This window comes from Littorina saxatilis, linkage group LG2 (genome assembly GCF_037325665.1).
Source record: "Littorina saxatilis isolate snail1 linkage group LG2, US_GU_Lsax_2.0, whole genome shotgun sequence".
Lineage (NCBI taxonomy): Eukaryota > Metazoa > Mollusca > Gastropoda > Littorinimorpha > Littorinidae > Littorina > Littorina saxatilis.
Genome location: NC_090246.1, coordinates 92326816 through 92346774, shown reverse-complemented (window position 1 = coordinate 92346774; position 19959 = coordinate 92326816). Strand labels below are relative to the sequence as shown.

General features: G+C 41.3%; 1 protein-coding gene across 1 annotated transcript; it reads right to left on the bottom strand.

Annotated features, from left to right (window-relative positions):
• Window positions 1-837: 837 nt before the first annotated feature.
• LOC138960175 (heterogeneous nuclear ribonucleoprotein F-like) lies at window positions 838-17972 on the bottom strand. Its single transcript, XM_070331947.1, has 10 exons — window positions 17920-17972; window positions 15485-15587; window positions 13750-13905; window positions 13136-13276; window positions 12302-12440; window positions 7433-7695; window positions 5658-5884; window positions 4773-4908; window positions 3552-3890; window positions 838-3070 (listed from the first exon to the last, which is right to left on the bottom strand). The coding sequence occupies exons 2-10, from the start codon at window positions 15564-15566 to the stop codon at window positions 2976-2978; spliced, it is 1578 nt and encodes a 525-aa protein (XP_070188048.1). The 5' UTR covers window positions 15567-15587; window positions 17920-17972; the 3' UTR covers window positions 838-2975.
• Between the last annotated feature and the right edge of the window lie 1987 nt (window positions 17973-19959).

Sequence of the window (19959 nt, the reverse complement as noted above, 5' to 3'; positions counted from 1 at the left end):
GTTCTGCTCATTTGAGATCAACTTCCACCATTACAAACATTTTACTTTGTAGATAAATGAAATAAGCAAACTACACTGTAGTCATTTACACACACACACATCCATACACTCTTTAGCAGCTTAGAATACACCATGCACACAAGCTCCAGCCATCTTTATAACAACAGTACAGATTACCAGTGAGGATGCCAAACATTAAGTTAACTGATGATATAATGTGTATGTGTGAGAGGGGGGTAAAAAAGAGCTAGTTCAGTTGTGTGCGCATGTGTATGTTTTCTCCAGTGTGTGCGAGTGTATGTGTGAGAGGGGGGTAAAAAAGAGCTAGTTCAGTTGTGTGTGTGTGTGTGATAGAGATGGTCGAATTGTCCTTCACTGGGGGATACAGTACCTTGACTGGTGGACGACTGTGCCAATGGCCTTTGCCTTTTGCCTCTAAAATTTTAATTTCTTTTCAAAGTATGTACTGTCATAAAAGAAAAAGAAATTGAAATCAATATAATATCAGCCACTTGTAAGTATCAACGGAAAATAAATACGACAAATGAGTACTCAATGTCCGTTAAAGTAACCGAATTATCTACTTTATCTTTGCATGGGATGCGTGCAAGTTTGTTTTACCGATTGTTTTCATTTTTTTAATCTCAAATTTACAATAAGTACTGTAAGTCTGTTTCATGAAGGAATTTGTAGATTCACATGCTTTGAACAATAATAAATGTCGGTCAGAACCCCACAGAGAGGTTACTGGATTACTAGAGTATCAATAGAGAAGGTTTCGCTGTACTATCACAAAGCATGCACAAGAATCCACACATTCAACACAGAAAGCCAATCAAAAGATAATTCATTTAATGCAGACAGGGGAAGTATAAATGTGAACAGTATCCAGTGAAACATATGGCCCTTTGCTACACCTAGTGCATTTAAACATTTCACAAATCCAACTTTACAAGGACAAACACTCGGGACATCTGTCTTCTATCATGAAAAATAACCCTGTAGCCTGACCAATGGCTACGGAGGAATATCCTGCCCGTTTGCACAATAGCTGAACATGTACAATTTACAATGAAGGAAAAATACTTCCCTACAGCTACTTGAAAATGAAACGAAACCGTTAACTAATTTGTAACGAGGTTTGAAATGCAGCGACTGAACTGGCAATACAAACCATGAACCATGAAGAGCATGTACTCGCATTTGATTTTACAAGAATGAAATGTTTCTTATACATATGCTTCACAGTCACTCGGCACACAAGCAGTCCAGAAAAATGTTCCAATGTTGCTAACAGGACACTTACATTCTAAAAATCCCCACTGAAAACATGAAACTGTAAAATAACCAACGTTGCCACACAAGGAAAACATGCAACAGAAGGAGCAGCAATAAGCTGTTTCAGAATACATTAGCATTTGTCATATGTAAATACCCCCACAACAAGCAAATGTCTTTCATTGAAAGTTGAGCTTTGGTTCAATTTCAAGAATAAGATGTCACAAGTACTAAAAAAACCCACTGAACCACATTTTCATCTATTTCTAGTGTGTAATCACCATTTTATAAATTTGGTCCTTTTATCTGTACCTTGTTTCCTCAAGCAACACAGAAACAAATGTTTGGTTTTATATAAAACAATTTACTACTGTTGTTTCTTTGTACAATCGAATCTGGTGGGTATTTGTTCCTGCATTTTACAACTGTATAAAGTGTTTAAGCAGCAATGTGGCCTTTTAAATTTCTAAGACACAACATATGTAGATAAAAGCTGCGGAGAAAAACACAAACATCCTTAAGAACACAAATGTTCCTGATAAAAATGTGATATCTATTCACAGGGCTGGTTTCATGCTAACCAACTTTGAAGCAATGCTGCACAAATATGTACCATAATCTTCTCATTCTAATAACAAAACAGCACATGCTTCCACAGACCTACTGTTCCCAACACTGGAAACTCTTGAACGATTACAAAAAATACCAAAAAACTTTTATCCATTGCTTTTTTACACAAGTGAGAGCAAATGATATTTTGAGCAAGCAAGCAAATAGCATTTAAAGCAGTTTTCAATACTGTAAGATTCAGAAACCGTAACATACAAATTCATCACAATTTATTCAAATATTGTGAATAAAATCAAATCAACTGATCCCATCATGAAATGCAAACAGAAAAGCACACTTAACTGGCAGCGAACCACTAGAGTCAGATGCAATACAACTGAAATGAAAAAATTCACACAACTTGCTCTCAAAAAGGCATTTCTCTTTCTCTATGAGATGGCTGATACTGATGTGAATATTCAGTGTATTCTGTTCTGTGAAACTGGAAGAGATTCTATACGTCAGTTAAGATGTTGGCGGGAATAGGCACAGTTCAATCTAATATTTCATTCAAGCAATGATAGTCCAACACAAGACGAGCCAGCTCGAGCAGATGGAAAGAAAATCAACATGTACGGTCAGGTTGGGTGCAAAAGTGAATGGCAGTGAGCTGGATGTGATGTGGTATGATAATTTCATCCTAAATGGAATAACAATTCAACAAATAACACTGGCACTAACGAAATGCTGACGGTCATGAACATATTCTCAAAAACGTGCACAAAAAAATTGCAGATTCACTAGTTTTATCAATCTCTCGCATTCCCTCCTTGCATGTCCATCTTTGCACCTTTCTGTTGTTTTACATACAAGCTGTTTTCCCTCCCAAGTTTAAAAGTGTACAACACATTAGATAAGTGCAGAATCTTTCAGTCAGCAACATCAACCAGTCCTTCCTTTTTCCACATCTATTCAGTCACATTCTCTCCAGACACAAACACCCACAAAGATATTCTTGGTAAAGTCAGTGAACAAGATATCGCCAGTAAAGTCAGTGACAACACCACTTTTCATTGCTGCATCTAGCTCCTGCTTGCTGACAGAACACACTTTGCTTTCCTGCTAGTCACCGGTTGTCACGGCAAGGCTCAGAACGCAGTGTAGTTGGGGTTCTGCATGTTGCCCATACCACTGCTGCCCATGTTGCTGTAGCCCCCACCATCCATAAAATTGCTGTTCATCCCTGGGATCATACACAACTACATGGTCAGTGTTAGTCCTTGCATGCAAAAATCCACACATTCCTCAATTTAATCTGGGCCACTGCACAAGTAATAACTTGTGATTGTGAAAGATGTTTTGCTCAAATATTGAGAACCAAAAATTCAACTGGTGGTAATTTGAAAGGATCCACACAGGTCTACTGCTAGTGACTTACTCATCTCCATGTTTGGTTGTTGGTTTTTAATGTCCCTTCAACCTATTTGGCTATCATCTACACAAAATGCTAAATGTTAAACTTCACCTCCCTCACTTACATGTCAAACCTTCCTTACAAAAGATTACACAGTGCAATAATGTTCAAAACACCAATGGCTTTTATGCTGTATGGAGGAATAAATTCTTGTTCTTCTTAAAAAAAAACCACAGCTAATAAAACATAAAAAAGAATGTTCAGGCTACAACTACAATGTTTCACCTAGTAGACTCAACTGCAAACTTACCTGGCCCACCTCCGAAGCCACCGCCCCCACCTCCCATGCTGCCTGTACCCATACTGCCGCCGCCCATCCCATAGCCGCCTCCTCCACTGTTGTTGTTGAACTGCTGGCCAGGCGAGTTATAGTTGTTGCCACTGTAGCCGCCACCTCCTCCCATTCCGAAGCCACCACCAGAACTGTTGCTGTAGCCTCCCCCTGTGTTACCGCCAAAGTTGCCACCACCACCACCCATGTTGTTGGCCGGGAAGCCACTGCCCATGTCTCCGCTGTAGCCACCACCGCCCACATCTGAACCTCGCGAGTTGGGAGTGGAGTTGAGGAACAGTTCGATGTAGCGATGCTCTAAAATAGACGGGAACGTTTTGAGCATCTTCCTTAGATGAACATTTGTTGCAATGACAAAGAACAGGGACATTTTAACCATGCCAGGTCTTCTAATGACTTGTATCAAGAAAGGAAGAAGCCTACTTTACTTTGTATTTCTGTAGCTGTTAAGTTTACTAGCCTAACCCTTTATCTGACTTATGAAAAACAATAAGCCGTGCTTATGAAATGACGAGACCACCATCCAGAATCACATGCAATGCAAACGTATATCCAGAAAGCCAACAATAAGGGCAGCTTTGCAGAAAACAAGTAGACCTCTACCCTTCTTTTTAGACAAGTATCTTTCCTCCTAACACTACTTCCTTCAGTGCATCCCTTGTACATTTCATTTAAATAAACATGTTTCCATGAAAGCTAACTACTATCTATCTATCTATATATATACGACTTGTGTGTGTGTGTGTGTGTGTGTGTGTGTGTGTGTGTGTGTGTGTGTGTGTGTGTTCGTGATGCACGGCCAAAGTTCTCGATGGATCTGCTTCAAATTTGGTGGGCATATTGAGGTAGACCCCGGACACAACCTGGTCGATGAGAATTTTCAACACGCGCTCTCAGCGCGCAGCGCTGAACCGATTTTGGTTTTTCTGTGCATCTTCCCAGATCCATTCCCAGTAACTCTTCCTTATCTTCTCCAGTGTTTTGCGTTTATCTCCCTTCCTTCGTGTGGCGTCAATCCATATTCCCGTTACTATTTTTAGAAGGTCACTGTCCACAACGCTCAATCCATATTCCCGTTACTATTTTTAGAAGTTTTCCTTCGTGTGGCGAAGCGGGTATTCATCTAGTTATAAATACATGGTCTTCATGTGCAGAGACTGAGAAAGACGTAAGACATACGCATGTTCGCTCTGTGCTTCTTCATGGCCTCCATAGCTTCCTGGTGCGTTGCGAAGTCTACATTGGCCTCTCCTGTCCGCCGGCCATCTTGACCGTACTCAAACTCCACTCGCACGGGTTGCATCGGTAAAAAGAACTGAGGGAGGAAACAAAATTCAATCAATAAGTACGGTGGAACCCCCCTTTTAAAGACCTTCAAAAATGTGAGAAAATCAGGTCTTTAACAGGAGGGAGTCTCAAGATAGGGCTACATTTTTAGAGGTTATGAACAGAACATGAGAAAACAGGGTCTAAAAAGGGAAGGAGTCTTGTCTTAAATGGGGGGGGGGGGGGGGGGGGGGGATTCCCACTGTAAATAGAAATTCTTCTTCTTTTTCTGCGTTCGTGGGCTGAAACTCCCACGTACACTCGTGTTTTTTGCACGAGTGGAATTTTTACGTGTATGACCGTTTTTTCCCCCGCCATTTAGGCAGCCATACGCCGTTTTCGGAGGAAGCATGCTGGGTATTTTCGTGTTTCTATAACCCACCGAACTCTGACATGGATTACAGGATCTTTTTCGTGCGTACTTGGTCTTGTGCTTGCATGTACACACGGGGGGGTGTTCGGACACCGAGGAGAGTCTGCACACAAAGTTGACTCCGAGAAATAAATCTCTCGCCGAACGTGGGGACGAACTCACGCTGACAGCGGCCAACTGGATACAAATCCAGCGCGCTACCGACTGAGCTACATCCCCGCCCGTAAATAGAAATAAAACAAATAGCAACTAAGGAAACATTTCCATCATTTTGCAGGATGTTGTCTTTCACTACAATGACCTAACTACATCAGACAGAAAACAAGCACAGAAGAAGAAGGAAAAAAAGATGATCAGTAACTCACATCAAAAACGTCTTGCTCAATGGCAAGGAAGGGCATGCCACGCATGTGCACAGAGTGTCCCGTCTTGCTGACATAGTGGCTGCCTGGTGGGCCCCGCGGTCTGTCGTCCATCATGCCACCCTGCATTCGGCCACGAGGGGGTCGCATCCCGCCTCGACCACGGTTAGCCATGAAGGACATATTGTTGAAGCCCATGTTGAAGTCATCAAAATCATCCTCATAAAAGCCTGGGTAGAATAGATAAAAGATTCAGTCAGTAAAAACATCCTACAATATACGAATTCCGGAAATAACTTTTGCTGCGGAAAAAAAGAGGGCAAACATTCCCGCGTGACCTGCAGCAGAAGTTATTTCCGAACATCATCTATTCAACAGCAAAGAAAATCCTTAAAAATAACAAATACTCCTGTCTATTGCCCACAAGTTCTACAAATGCCCCAAAAGTGTAATATGATACTATGATTTTCACAAATCTCCAAGGAACCTGTGAAGTTTGATTTTCTTCTTCTAAAACAAGAAGAGCAAACGCTCGATCGAGTCACTTTCGCAGTTCTGAATATTATATGAGGCATCAGATGGACAGGAAGAAATTGCTATTCACAACACAATGAGTCACGTTCACATAAAATTTGAGCCCGGTCACTTTTATAGTTTCCGAGAAAAGCCCAACGTTAAGTTGTGTGTTGCCGAACAGAAAAGGCTAGTTATCTCCCTTGTTTTTCTGATAACGTTGTAAAAGGCTACAGATGTAAATACTTTGATGTAAAGAATAATCCTACAAAGTTTCAATCACATCCGATGAACTTTGTCAAAGATATAAAATGTCTAATTTTTCCTTTGACGCTGACCTGTGACCTTGAAAAAGGTCAAAGGTCAACGAAACCATCGTTAAAGTGTAGAGGTCATTGGAGGTCACGACTAAACAAAATATGAGCCCGATCGCTTTGATAGTTTCCGAGAAAAGTCCAACGTTAAGTTGTGTGTTGCCGAACAGAAAAGGCTAGTTATCTCCCTTGTTTTTCTGATAACGTTCGTAAAAGGCTACAGATGTAAATACTTTGATGTAAAGAATAATCCTACAAAGTTTCAATCACATCCGATGAACTTTGTCAAAGATATAAAATGTCTAATTTTTCCTTTGACGCTGACCTGTGACCTTGAAAAAGGTCAAAGGTCAACGAAACCATCGTTAAAGTGTAGAGGTCATTGGAGGTCACGACTAAACAAAATATGAGCCCGATCGCTTTGATAGTTTCCGAGAAAAGTCCAACGTTAAGGTGGTGTCTACGGACGGCCGGCCGGACGGCCGGCCGGACGGCCGGCCAGACGGACAGACTAACACTGACCGATTACATAGAGTCACTTTTTCTCAAGTGACTCAACAATATGGCTCAACTGTAACAAAATAACCAGAGATCAAACCTTATAAAGTGATAACCCCCCCCCCCCCCCCCCCCCCCCCCAAAAAAAAAAAGACATTTTCCGATGACAAAGCCAAACAAATTAGGGTCAGAAGGTGGGCTACTTTTTTGTATACTTTTTTTGGGTATAGATTTAACCTTGGTTTTTTTAACACAGAATCACATGCCATTTCTTCACAAGTCCGCAATTTTTGATTGTTTTTGGTTGAATGGTTGAGAAGAAAAATACAGTTGGTCTGGGAATCAGTAACAATGAGTTTTTACTTGGCCTAAGCGCCTCAACTTGGGGATGCAGCAATAAATGGCAATTCTCAAATTCTAAAAAAGAAAGAAAAAAGATTCAAAATTGCAAACCTTTCACACTTCTGCTGCCACGACCTCTGCCTCCGAAGGGGCCCGGCGGGCCCATGGGGGCACCCATAGGACCCATGGGTCCCATTCCCATGCCCATCCCCATGGGCATGGGGTTGTTGCCGAAGCGCTCACCCCTGTCGTAGGGGCCAGGCCGTCCCATGCCCATACCCATTCCCATACCCATGGGCGGTCTCATCCCACCGCGCTGGTTTCCAAAGATTGCTTGGCATTCTCCAGCGCTGCTTTTGAAAATCTCAATGTACCTGTTTGAACACAAACATCTGTAACCTCTTGCATCAAGTTCATGTCATGATCAACATCAGTTACCTTAGCTTCTTTACATCGAAGGCAATTTAAATTATAGATAAACAACCACAAAGTTGTCCAAAAGAAAGGTCATGAGAACAAGTAATACAATAACTGCAGGCACAACACTTGATACAAAACTTTGTTTCTGGTTGTTCATTCAATCATGGTGTAGTAAATCTGAACTCCCAGTATTCAACCAAATTGATCAATTTGCAAATTCAAATTCAAGACACAAACTAAAAAGTCTGCAACAAACTACCATCAGTCTTGTTAAGACTGCTTGAAAGTGAAGATCAATACAGAGCAATCCATCTTTCTTTCTTTCTTTATTTGGTGTTTAACGTCGTTTTCAACCACAAAGGTTATATCGCGACGGGGAAAGGGGGGAGATGGGATAGAGCCACTTGTCAATTGGTTCTTGTTTACAAAAGCACTAATCAAAAATTTGCTCCAGGGGCATCTACAGGGGCAAGTCTGAGAATGAGCATGCATGTGCTTGCTTGTTTTTTGTGCATGTTTACACATGTTCATTTACTGGTACACAAAATGTTCATCATGTGTGCGCATGTCTGCATTCATCCACACATTGATAAATAACTTCTCCAATTGTAAACAAAGTTGAGCTTGATTACCATTTACATGGAGCAAATAATACAAATCAGATAACTTATTGAAAAAAGAAACCCCATATTCAGTGCTTACAATACATAAATTAGAAAATTACCAGCAAGAATGTTGAAGCTCCTGAGCCGGTATGCACGAGATAAGGTCAATTTAAGCCAGGGATAGTAGCTTAGTCCTGACTAGTTATCCTGAAGATAGCGGAAGCACTTTATATATAAAGATAACTAACCTGTGCATTACCCTCGACTGTTTTTAGCATGGTAATTTCCACAACTCTGCGCATGATCGGATGTAAAGGTTGTTCAAAATTCAGGAATCAGCGATCAAAAAGTAAGGACGCTCTGTTCTAAATTACCAATGTGGATCCTTACTTCACGGAAAGAGTGACGAAATGTTTCTTCGAACTGGGTAGCACGGGCTCACATCCACGTCAGACATCGGACATACAGATATTTTTTCCAAATGTCCGATATATTTTCATGCAAGAGGACATATTATGTCCTATTGTTTTTGTCACTTAGTGGTCATTGTCCGATTATGCTTTCATTTGATCCGAACATTGTTTATTTATTTATTTATATGGGAGATTTATATACCGCTTGACGTTCTCTAAGCGCTTTACATATTAATTTCTGCCGTGTGAGATGGAATTTTTTACACAATAGATCACGCATTCCAATTTACAGTAGTTTGCTTTGCTATTTTATAGATGGTTTGCAAAGCGATGTGTCTCTCCAAGCAGACGAAACTTGGGGGATTTTGTGTGCTTTTTATAGAGAAGAGCTTCCAAGGGTCGCAACTCTGAATGCCCTAGCCGGTTGATAGTTGCCTCCCTTCGCGGTTTTTTTCTCCAAAAAAGCAACATAACTAAAAAAAAATGTCCTATTGATTTATTTTTGTTCAGGACAAATGTCCTATCACTTTTGCATTGTCCAGGACATTTGTCCTATGCCACCTCTCATGGATGTTAGCCCCTGTGATAGATTATCCTAATGATTGATTTGTTTATCCCGGCCTAGTCTCAAGCCTAGTACATACCAACCCAGAAGTATAAGTAGACAGAAAAGTTGCCACTCTCACAGCTCTTTGTGAAATCAACTCACTGTTTCCAGCATACCCTTCCTTTGCCTTAAGTACTACTAAAAAAAAAGTAGCATGCCAAATTATACCATTCTTTGAAATCTTTCCCTTTCAATCAATCAATCAATATGAGGCTTATATCGCGCGTATTCCGTGGGTACAGTTCTACGCGCAGGGATTTAAAAAAAAATTTTTTTTATGCAATTTATATCGCGCACATATTCAAGGCGCAAGGATTTATTGATGCCGTGTGAGATGGAATTTTTTTACACAATACATCACGCATTCACATCGGCCAGCAGATCGCAGCCATTTCGGCGCATATCCTACTTTTCACGGCCTATTATTCCAAGTCACACGGGTATTTTGGTGGACATTTTTATCTATGCCTATACAATTTTGCCAGGAAAGACCCTCTTGTCAATCGTGGGATCTTTAACGTGCACACCCCAATGTAGTGTACACGAAGGGACCTCGATTTTTCGTCTCATCCGAAAGACTAGCACTTGAACCCACCACCAAGGTTAGGAAAGGGGGGAGAAAATTGCTAACGCCCTGACCCAGGGTCGAACTCGCAACCTCTCGCTTCCGAGCGCAAGTGCGTTACCACTCGGCCACCCAGTCCACCCAGCCTATGGCATGTTTAAATTAGGTGCTCCTTCTGACGCGAGTTACACAAAGAATAGGCTATGCGATCAAATAGTTCTGTCCCAAACAAGCTCCCGTTTGAACCTTTATTTTGTCCTGTTTCAAAACTGATTTCCAAATGTCACGATACAGCAGTCTCAATGGTTGAAATGATGTGGCAATTCCAAAGCTGAAAATGCCTTTCCTTTATTCTGCTAATCTTCTTCGACACAACAGTTTTATGTGTTTACAAGAAATGCTCTTAAAGGCACAGTGCAGCTCACAGCCTTCGTTTTGCGTTTTTGTTGCAGCTGAGTGCATTTACAGTTCAAAAATCCTCCTATGGTAGTAAAACAAACCCAAAACTACCCAACGACGACATCTGTGAAGCTCGACAGTTTCTTGTTCACGCGAGTGCATAAATTAACCTAGTTATTACGTGGTGTTTGGTCGGAGTTCGATTCAACTGGGTGATTCATTTTGTTTTACACAAACTCATGATGACGTCTGACATAGTTTGCTAGTGACGTGTCTTTTTGTGCATGATGTGGTGATCTACCTGATCTAAATTTAGATCCAACAAGAAGAGCAAACGCTCGATCGAGTCACTTTCGCAGTTCTGAATATTATATGAGGCATCAGATGGACAGGAAGAAATTGCTATTCACAACACAATGAGTCACGTTCACATAAAATTTGAGCCCGGTCACTTTTATAGTTTCCGAGAAAAGCCCAACGTTAAGTTGTGTGTTGCCGAACAGAAAAGGCTAGTTATCTCCCTTGTTTTTCTGATAACGTTCGTAAAAGGCTACAGATGTAAATACTTTGATGTAAAGAATAATCCTACAAAGTTTCAATCACATCCGATGAACTTTGTCAAAGATATAAAATGTCTAATTTTTCCTTTGACGCTGACCTGTGACCTTGAAAAAGGTCAAAGGTCAACGAAACCAACGTTAAAGTGTAGAGGTCATTGGAGGTCACGACTAAACAAAATATGAGCCCGATCGCTTTGATAGTTTCCGAGAAAAGTCCAACGTTAAGGTGGTGTCTACGGACGGCCGGCCGGACGGCCGGCCGGCCGGCCGGACAGACTAACACTGACCGATTACATAGTCACTTTTTCTCAAGTGACTCAAAAATAGGTCAAGACCAGCCGGGTCCGAGTACGAAATTAATTCGTAAAAAAATCGCAGTTCTTGACTCTTTGGGTGCAAGTCAATGAAACTTGGTAGTTCGTCTAACGGATAGCTGCCTGAGGTATGACTAAAAGCCCCAGGGGCTCCGTGCACCTGGATTTGACAAGTTCAGTACCTTTAACAATAACTCTTCTTATGAGAAACTGCCAATATGTGACACTGCATCAGAAAACGTGTTTTCTGGAATTTTTGTTTTTATTACAAAATGAGTGGACTTGAAGAAGGATGCAGAAGAACATACAGATTCATTCTGTATTTCTTAGTTTGGATATTATGAGCTTCTGGAGACATAATGGCCCAGCACCCAAGTTTGTGGAAAATGCAACTCAAAAGGTATGGAACTTACAGAAACTGTGGCATGCACAAGTTTGACAGCAAAAATAATGTGTTCAGATTTTCTTATTTTGCAAAAAACATTTGGAATGTACATAGCTAAGACCCTGTAAAGATCAAAAAGCTTAAAGTGCATTTTCACATACCAATTAGTTTGAGCCTGCAACTAGAAAGTGTGCGTGGCTTCTATCAGGTTTTTCAGAACACGTTCACATATATATGCCACAAAGAAAAACTATTTCAAATATTGATTTTTTTTCGTGCTCAGTAGCTGTCTTGTGTCAACAGTATTTGGTGTTGCTAAACATCAAACTCCTTCAAGAAGAAATTAATCATCCACAAATTGAGGATGAACAGATCTGAAGTCTACAGACTTGGACGATTATGTCAGTCATCAAGTCAGTCTCAATGAGATAACTTTCCAGCCTGGAGTTGTCTCATAAAGAGCCGACTTGATAACTGAAATATTATACTTCAAAGATATCTCTGTATCTAATTCAGTCACTCGTCAAATATCTACCTGTGTCTTGGAGATGAGACCAGCTGACTTTGTTCAGATTGTTCAATTGGGATATTAACTGGGCTTATAATGATTACATCTGTGGACCTAAGGCCCCACCACACACCCAACCACTCTGCCCTGATGTAAATAATAAACAACACCGGCTGTTTGCCCCATCAGGCCCGGCCATCCCACCTGTGCCCTATGCGCTCCTTGTGTTTACCCAGGGCCTTTTCTGCTATCTCCTGGGAAGCGAACTGTACAAACGCCTCCCCCGTGCTGCGCCCCAGACGATCCTCAGGTAGCATTATCCCATTGGGAACAATCTCGAACCCTAATCCGCCCACCCAACAAACACAAGAGCATCAACATTTAGCACCCTCTCTGAGTAGGTAGGCAACTCTGAAAGCATAGCAACCACATTAATTCCACAATGCCCCCACCCAACCCTTCCACCCACCCACCCAAACATAATATACTTTTAACCCATACATAATCTTGCCCTCCAAATGAAACACCCACATCAATACACTCATTCCCATAATGAAAATCAACCATTTATAAATATGGCTATCTAACCCACTGAAACATCCCCACAATAGAAAGACAAATCATTTAAAAACCACAACATCTCCCATTGCAACACCTTAAAACTTAATCTTACCCCCATTTCATCCACAGACATGATGAGCCCAAACAAAACCCTACCCAAGTATTTATCCAGAAAAATGCCCTCAACATCAATATAACGTGAACATTAACCTGCCTTATCATCCTTGAAAGATACACATCCCATACATCTCCAAACCAGGGATTCTGAAACACTCTAAAATGGGAAGTTGGGCTGTCTCTGCTCTTTTATCAGATGATTCTGTCTTGCGTTTTCAGAGCAAAGCATTTCTTTTTCAACAAAATGTGAAGAAATACTTATGCTGACAGTGACACCACTTTTTCTTCTTTACAGAATGAGCTTTGTTTCCATCAACTCCTATCATCATCCAGTAGAACAGGCCAACCCCGGAGCCACACCTGTGAAGAACTGAGCTATTTCTTCCTTGGAACAGCCAAAGGGGAGACCGCGCAACTTGACAACTGCATCAGCGAGGTTGTTGCCATCCATTCCTGCTCGCTTGATCACCCAGTTCATCTCCCCTTTCTTTGAGCGGAACACTAAAAGGTGGACAAAAACAACAGCGAAACAGCTTTATAAACTCTGTTCTCTTCATCCTAAGTTTACTTTAAAACATAAACTTTACATTTAGCATACAGTAACTTAAAAATAACATGTTAGGCATCTGAGCAGCTGATTCCGATTCTGATGGGCCACAAGCACATGTTTATGTAGGAAAACAGTTCTGCAAAGCAAATGGGTGCAAAAGAGTAACCCTCACAGAAAAAACTAATTCAGTAATTGTGATAAAACACCATGAACGATTTTCTCCTTCGGCAGGATTCTCACATTGCACTTTACTTAAAAGTTAAAACCAAAAAATATAGCATATCACCATGTGATGCTGTGAAAGTGCCTGCTACTGTTTTCACAATGACAAGACATTAACAAACAAAACCTTTATCGAATAAAAAAATAATGCAAACTTTTTACACTCCAAAGAGCACACAAAAGTGATAAAATTTAGGCTGACCTTCAATATATCTGGAACCCAGATGTTCTCTGTTTTTCTTGAGAGCCATCTGGACATCATCTTCAGAGGCAAACTCCACAAACGCTTCTCCGCTTGGACGCCCTTCCCGTGACTGGGTAAGGTGAATTCCTGATATGCCTCCAGCGATCTCACAACCTGGTCAGAAGCATACACAGCATTGATAAAAGTCTGTTTCCTCTTCTGTCATTTTCAACATCTATCTTGTCCAAATGAATACAGTATTGTCAGGGAGAGATCATACAATCACATTGCTGCATATGTGTGTGGATATAGTATTTAGAATAAATCAACATTATTTAAGTTCTACCCCCCAAAAAGCTGATTTGTTGGCTCACGTAAGTGTAGCCTATGCGATCGTAACTTTGTCTGTCTGTGCGTGCGTGCGTATGTGCGTGCGTGCGTGTGTATGTCTGTGGTAGAAACTCTAACATTTGAAGACGTCACATTACATTGATGTCACATTATGACGTAAGAGGGTTAGACGTCACGCGAAGGAAGTACTGAAAGTCTCGGTCATTATTATTTTGGGCGGGCCGAGACTAGTTGGCAGTCGTGTCCCTGTAAGTAGGCTACATGCGGACAGACAGATCTAGATCTAGTGTCTCGCTTTCTTGCACAGTTTCACCTATGCTCTTTCTGTCTCTGTCTCTGTGTGTCTGTGTGTCTGTGTGTGTGTGTGTGTGTGTGTGTGTGTGTGTGTGTGTGTGTGTGTGTGTGTGTGTGTGTGTGTGTGTGTGTGTGTGTGTGTGTGTGTGTGTGTGTGTGTGTGTGTGTGTGTGTGTGTGTGTGTGTGTGTGTGTGTGTGTGTGTGTGTGTGTGTGTGTGTGTGTGTGTGTGTGTGTGTGTGTGTGTGTGTGTGTGTGTGTGTGTGTGTGTGTGTGTGTGTGTGTGTGTGTGTGTGTGTGTGTGTGTGTGTGTGTGTGTGTGTGTGTGTGTGTGTGTGTGTGTGTGTGTGTGTGTGTGTGTGTGTGTGTGTGTGTGTGTGTGTGTGTGTGTGTGTGTGTGTGTGTGTGTGTGTGTGTGTGTGTGTGTGTGTGTGTGTGTGTGTGTGTGTGTGTGTGTGTGTGTGTGTGTGTGTGTGTGTGTGTGTGTGTGTGTGTGTGTGTGTGTGTGTGTGTGTGTGTGTGTGTGTGTGTGTGTGTGTGTGTGTGTGTGTGTGTGTGTGTGTGTGTGTGTGTGTGTGTGTGTGTGTGTGTGTGTGTGTGTGTGTGTGTGTGTGTGTGTGTGTGTGTGTGTGTGTGTGTGTGTGTGTGTGTGTGTGTGTGTGTGTGTGTGTGTGTGTGTGTGTGTGTGTGTGTGTGTGTGTGTGTGTGTGTGTGTGTGTGTGTGTGTGTGTGTGTGTTACTGTTTGTCGATTTCTTACGTGAGCCTTGATGGCTTCACCTCTTGTTTTCCTTAAAATAAAAGTCAAGTTTCTGTCAACTGCAGACCTGTTGTTTCCAGCAGCTACTGCAAATTTGGCATGGTCTTATAAAATACAACGAGAAAAACTTGTGTCTCTCTTGCAATTAGTTTGGAAGTACTTACAACAGAGAGAAGAAAAGATACATTGATCAATATCAACTATCATGCTAAACGGAGGCCATGTTGTCACACAGTCATGATTCCTTTTGCCTTGTAACAGCAACTCAGTAAATGTTCAATGCAAACTCATATCATCACATTCACCTTCATCAACTTACACTTTATTACAGGGTTCTGAATCCATACAAACCTTCAAAAAACTTGTTGACATCGTCAACTGTTGCAGACCACGGTAGACCTCTAAGTCGTACCACACACCCTTCCTCTCCCATTGTTGCAATTTGTGTAACGGCCTTTCAGAAAAAAAAGACACAGATTTTATAACATCACGCATCACAAAAAAGTTCACAATCACATTCGTGGGAAAAAAAACAAACAACCAAAAGTGCAAAAATGTGTAAAACATTTCCCAAAAGGGATCAATGACAATGCCGTCATGTCAGATTATAATCAGTTGTACCTGTAGACCATTGTTTGAGTAGCACTAACAGTCTCTGTACATTTTCAGAATTATAAAAGGAACTGTGCCAGTGTATAGAAGATTCTTCCCAAGACACTCTGACGTTAACATCCGGTCATGAAGCGAATTTGCCATTCCACCCCACTTTGCGATAGGAACGCAGAGCAGTTGATTATCAGAGAACAAAAAAACAAAACAAATCTGATGCTGTACAGTACGGCCTTCACTGTTATGTGGATTACATTCTTGGAGTGTACATTAAAGATATGAGAAGCGTATCAACCGTGTCATTCAACGCCATTTTGCGAAGGAACGCTTCACTTTCGATTCAGAGTATTAAAGTACGCTAGGGACAAACACACACACAAACAAACACACACACAAACACACACAAAAACTGATGCTACACGGCAGTTTATTATCAGAGTTTGGAACACACTTGGAGTGTGTATCGACGTAGAAGTGGTTGTCCTATACATTCTTCATGCAAGAGGACATATGTCTTATTGTTTTTTGTCACAAAGACGTCATTGTCCCATCATTTGATCCGGACATTGTCAGTACTTTCCAATCTACAGTAGTTTGATTTGTTATTTTATCGATGTTTCGCAAAGCGATGTCTCTCCACCCAGACGAAACTTGGGGAGACTTTATGTGCTTTTTATAGAGAAGAACTTTCAAGGATCGCAACTCTGAATGCTCCAAGCCGGTTAACAATTGCCGCCCTTCGGGGTTTTCACCTCCTAAAAAGCAACATGCCGCCGAAACTATGATGAAAATTGGTCAATTTGGTGCCAGAAAAAGGCCAGTAGCGTTTGTACTTCAAATCTCTGCCCTCAACAGCGGCTAGTACCACAGAAACTGAGCTCCCTCTGGTCTTTGAGCAGCCAGAGCCAGATGAAACCGTCGCTCTAGAAATTGAAACTTCAGCGCCGAAAAAAAGATGTTACCCACTCAACCAAACGGCAGAAATTAATATGTAAAGCGCGGAGAGCACAGTTGTGGTTCGCGCTATATAAGCTTTCCATAATAAGCTTTCCATAATAACCACCCCCGCGCTTGGCTTCGTTTTAAGCTGGTCGACTCAATTCCTGTGGGTGTCACACGACGACCAAAAGAAGCAACTGATGTTTTGCACGAAATGTCAGCAAACAGGCAAGTCAAACTCTTTTAGTTTTACCGTTGGCTGTACAAACTCCCGAAAATTGGCGCTTACCGATCACCAAGAAACTAAAGACCATGCTGTTAGTGTGCAAGTGCCATCTCTCCAGAGAGACAAGGAGATCGTTTTGTTGCGAAAAAAAAGTCCTATTGATTTATTTTTGTTCAGGACAAATGTCCTATCACTTTTGCATTGTCCAGGACAATTTGTCCTATGCCACATCTCATGGATGTGAGCCCCTGTCAGAGTGCGTGTGGCCTCCTTTGCCAAAATGAAAAGTGTTTATCTTGAACAAGTTGTAGCAATAGCTCCAAGTGCCAATTATTGAAGCATGTCAACTGAGTCTAGATTAGAACTGTTAGTGTTACTAAGTGTTAAAGTGTTACAAAACTTACACGCCTTTGAAAGATTATTGAGTCAGAACCCCTCTGCCAAAATAACGTATTCTCTTGGTAGAAGTGACCATTAAAAACAAAACAATACTTCTGAAAGAGACGGTTATTATTTGATTGTTTTTAGATCACATGTGAAAGTTTCACTCCCTTCACTTTGTCCCCCTCACAGTCACCAGTGTCACAGTCACAGTCTAGAGCTCTACGAGTATGACTATAAGTATGAGTATGAGTGATACTATGACTATGAGGTAGATCAAGAACATGAAGGTCCACAGAAAGCAATAGCCCTGGTTCTATGCATTGAGCAGGAATATGTGCACATTCGACTTTACATATATGACGGTCTGATGCTAAATAGTAAATACGAGAAACTGCACCACACATAGTATGTCACTATGTGACAGCAAAGCCGCTAATCAAAGAGAGGATCTCAGGAAGTTGTCGCAGAGGCGCAGATTCCAAGTTAAGATGCATGGAGCTCGCACAGAGCTAAAGCAACCTGTCATACTATAAGTAACTAGTTCATTGACGGGTAATTAGCATTGGATGCATTAATCAAGGCATATAATTTGAAACCAAAAAGTAAAACCGATCGTTGAAATACTTACAGTCACCAAGTCGGAAGCAGAGAGTGGCGCATTTGTTACAAAGGATTGTGGGAGGTCAGTTTTCTCAAGAGCGATAACTGTGCAATGACCAAGTAATACTCATCAAAAGCGCAGTTTTCTCCCCCGTGTCCAGTAGACTTGTTCAAAAGTATGTGTATGTGTATGTTGTCCACCTCTCCCCACCCCCCCTGGATTAGTTGAGTAACTATTCTATACCCAAAGCTACAAAAAAGTCACCCAAAAGTAAAACCGAATTATCTCTTTTTGAAGACGATCCGCTTCCTGAGTGCACATTTACATAACCAGAAGTGGATTAAACTTGCGATAGAACATGAGCCTTTTGCCTGCTATGTTGTACACAATGATGTTTAGAATATCATTGTTCATGTCTATGATGTGTGATTCGAGTGCTGCATATGTTATAGGACTAGTTAATTTTGACATTTTTGAGAACGTACATTTTCTCCAGTGGTTATCCAATACATTTTTATAAGTGTTTAGTGTTCCTGCTGACACAATGTTGGGTGGTAGATCTAAATACGTTGGCCTCCTCTCCATTTTGAGTGATAAGTCTAAACTTCAGTGTTGTCAAAGTTTTGGATCAACTTAGTTTTAATTTTGTTTGTTTTGTTTTGATCTTTCAGTCAAAACCAAAATATGAGGCGTTTCAGTACTTAAACCAAAATGCATTCCTGCTTTCTGTGTATATATTGTTGTGTATAATTATGTCGGATGCTGTTATGATACAATCATGATGCACCAAGCACACACATGCACATTATTCGACTAGACAGAAAAGTAAATCACAAGGCCTCGTGTAAAATTGACCTCGGTTAGTATATGATATATACGGCGGTAATACAGCATGGGAACGGTACGTGGCCGTGAGTTTGGTGCACGAATGGCGGTACCAGCTACCGGAGCCTATCTCAGCCCGGCTGGTGGCAGCTGCATGATAAGCGATGCGCGGTCTACTATTTCTATGTCTGTGGTTATTTCAGTCACACTGAAGTGATAGGCAAGGGAGAGAAGAACAGGAAAAACGGAAAATACTGTCAGAGCAGAAAGAAACAAGTAATTGTGATTAAGTGTATTTATGACTACCTGGCGGATGGATGTTAAAGGCACAGTAAGCCTCCCGTAAACCATCACAGATACGGTCAGGCTTTTACACACAGTACAAACACCCTTTCATTTAAACACTCACCGATTGAGAACATCCTAGGTGCCCTCCATAAAGAGCGAACAATTTTCAAAGAATTTATTTTTGCGTGGTTTATCTTACCCCTGAGCCATCGTGAACCCGTGTGATCCAGTTTCCCTTTTTCACAATGTAGTCGTCAGTTTGTCATTTGAATGCGACTCGATGTGAGCTTATCTACAATAGCACGTTTTTAAGCACGAAACAAACGGCTGTGGTTCACAAGAACTCTAGCGATGGCTTTTCACTGTTGAGATCAACGGCGATAAAAATTCGGCGGACAATTTCCATGCTTGGTACAGGGAAGGCAGCCGTGACGCTGTACCAATACGACACACCCACACCAGAGCGCGTCACTCAATGCTGGACTCCCGTGCAGGCAACATCCGCAGCTAGCTGACCCAATTCTTTTCAAAAGAAAAGAGGACAAAACGAATAAAAACATTGTCGTGCATCCTTGCACTCACTGTAAAACAATCTCCAGTAGATTTAGAGATGCATTACATTGCCTAGTAAAATGACAGTTTATCCTCCAGATGAAATTTCCCTTTATTATGCTCTGCAAAAATGTTAAAATTAGCTTCACATGTCCCAGTCATGGAATTCGAAGCACATGCTTTCGCCCCCATGCTGTTCAACATTTGCGTCATGTGATAACTTTACTTACAACAAACAGAACTGAAACTGAACAATCCGAGACTGTGGAGTTCGTGACAAAGAGCCAACAACAAAATTGTTTTATTCTCTCTGGGTAGAGGTATTTTGGGGCTATGGGAAGTGTATACAATAAATAATGTAGTTAACTTTTCAAGGATCGCGCAAGTACTGGGTTCGAATCC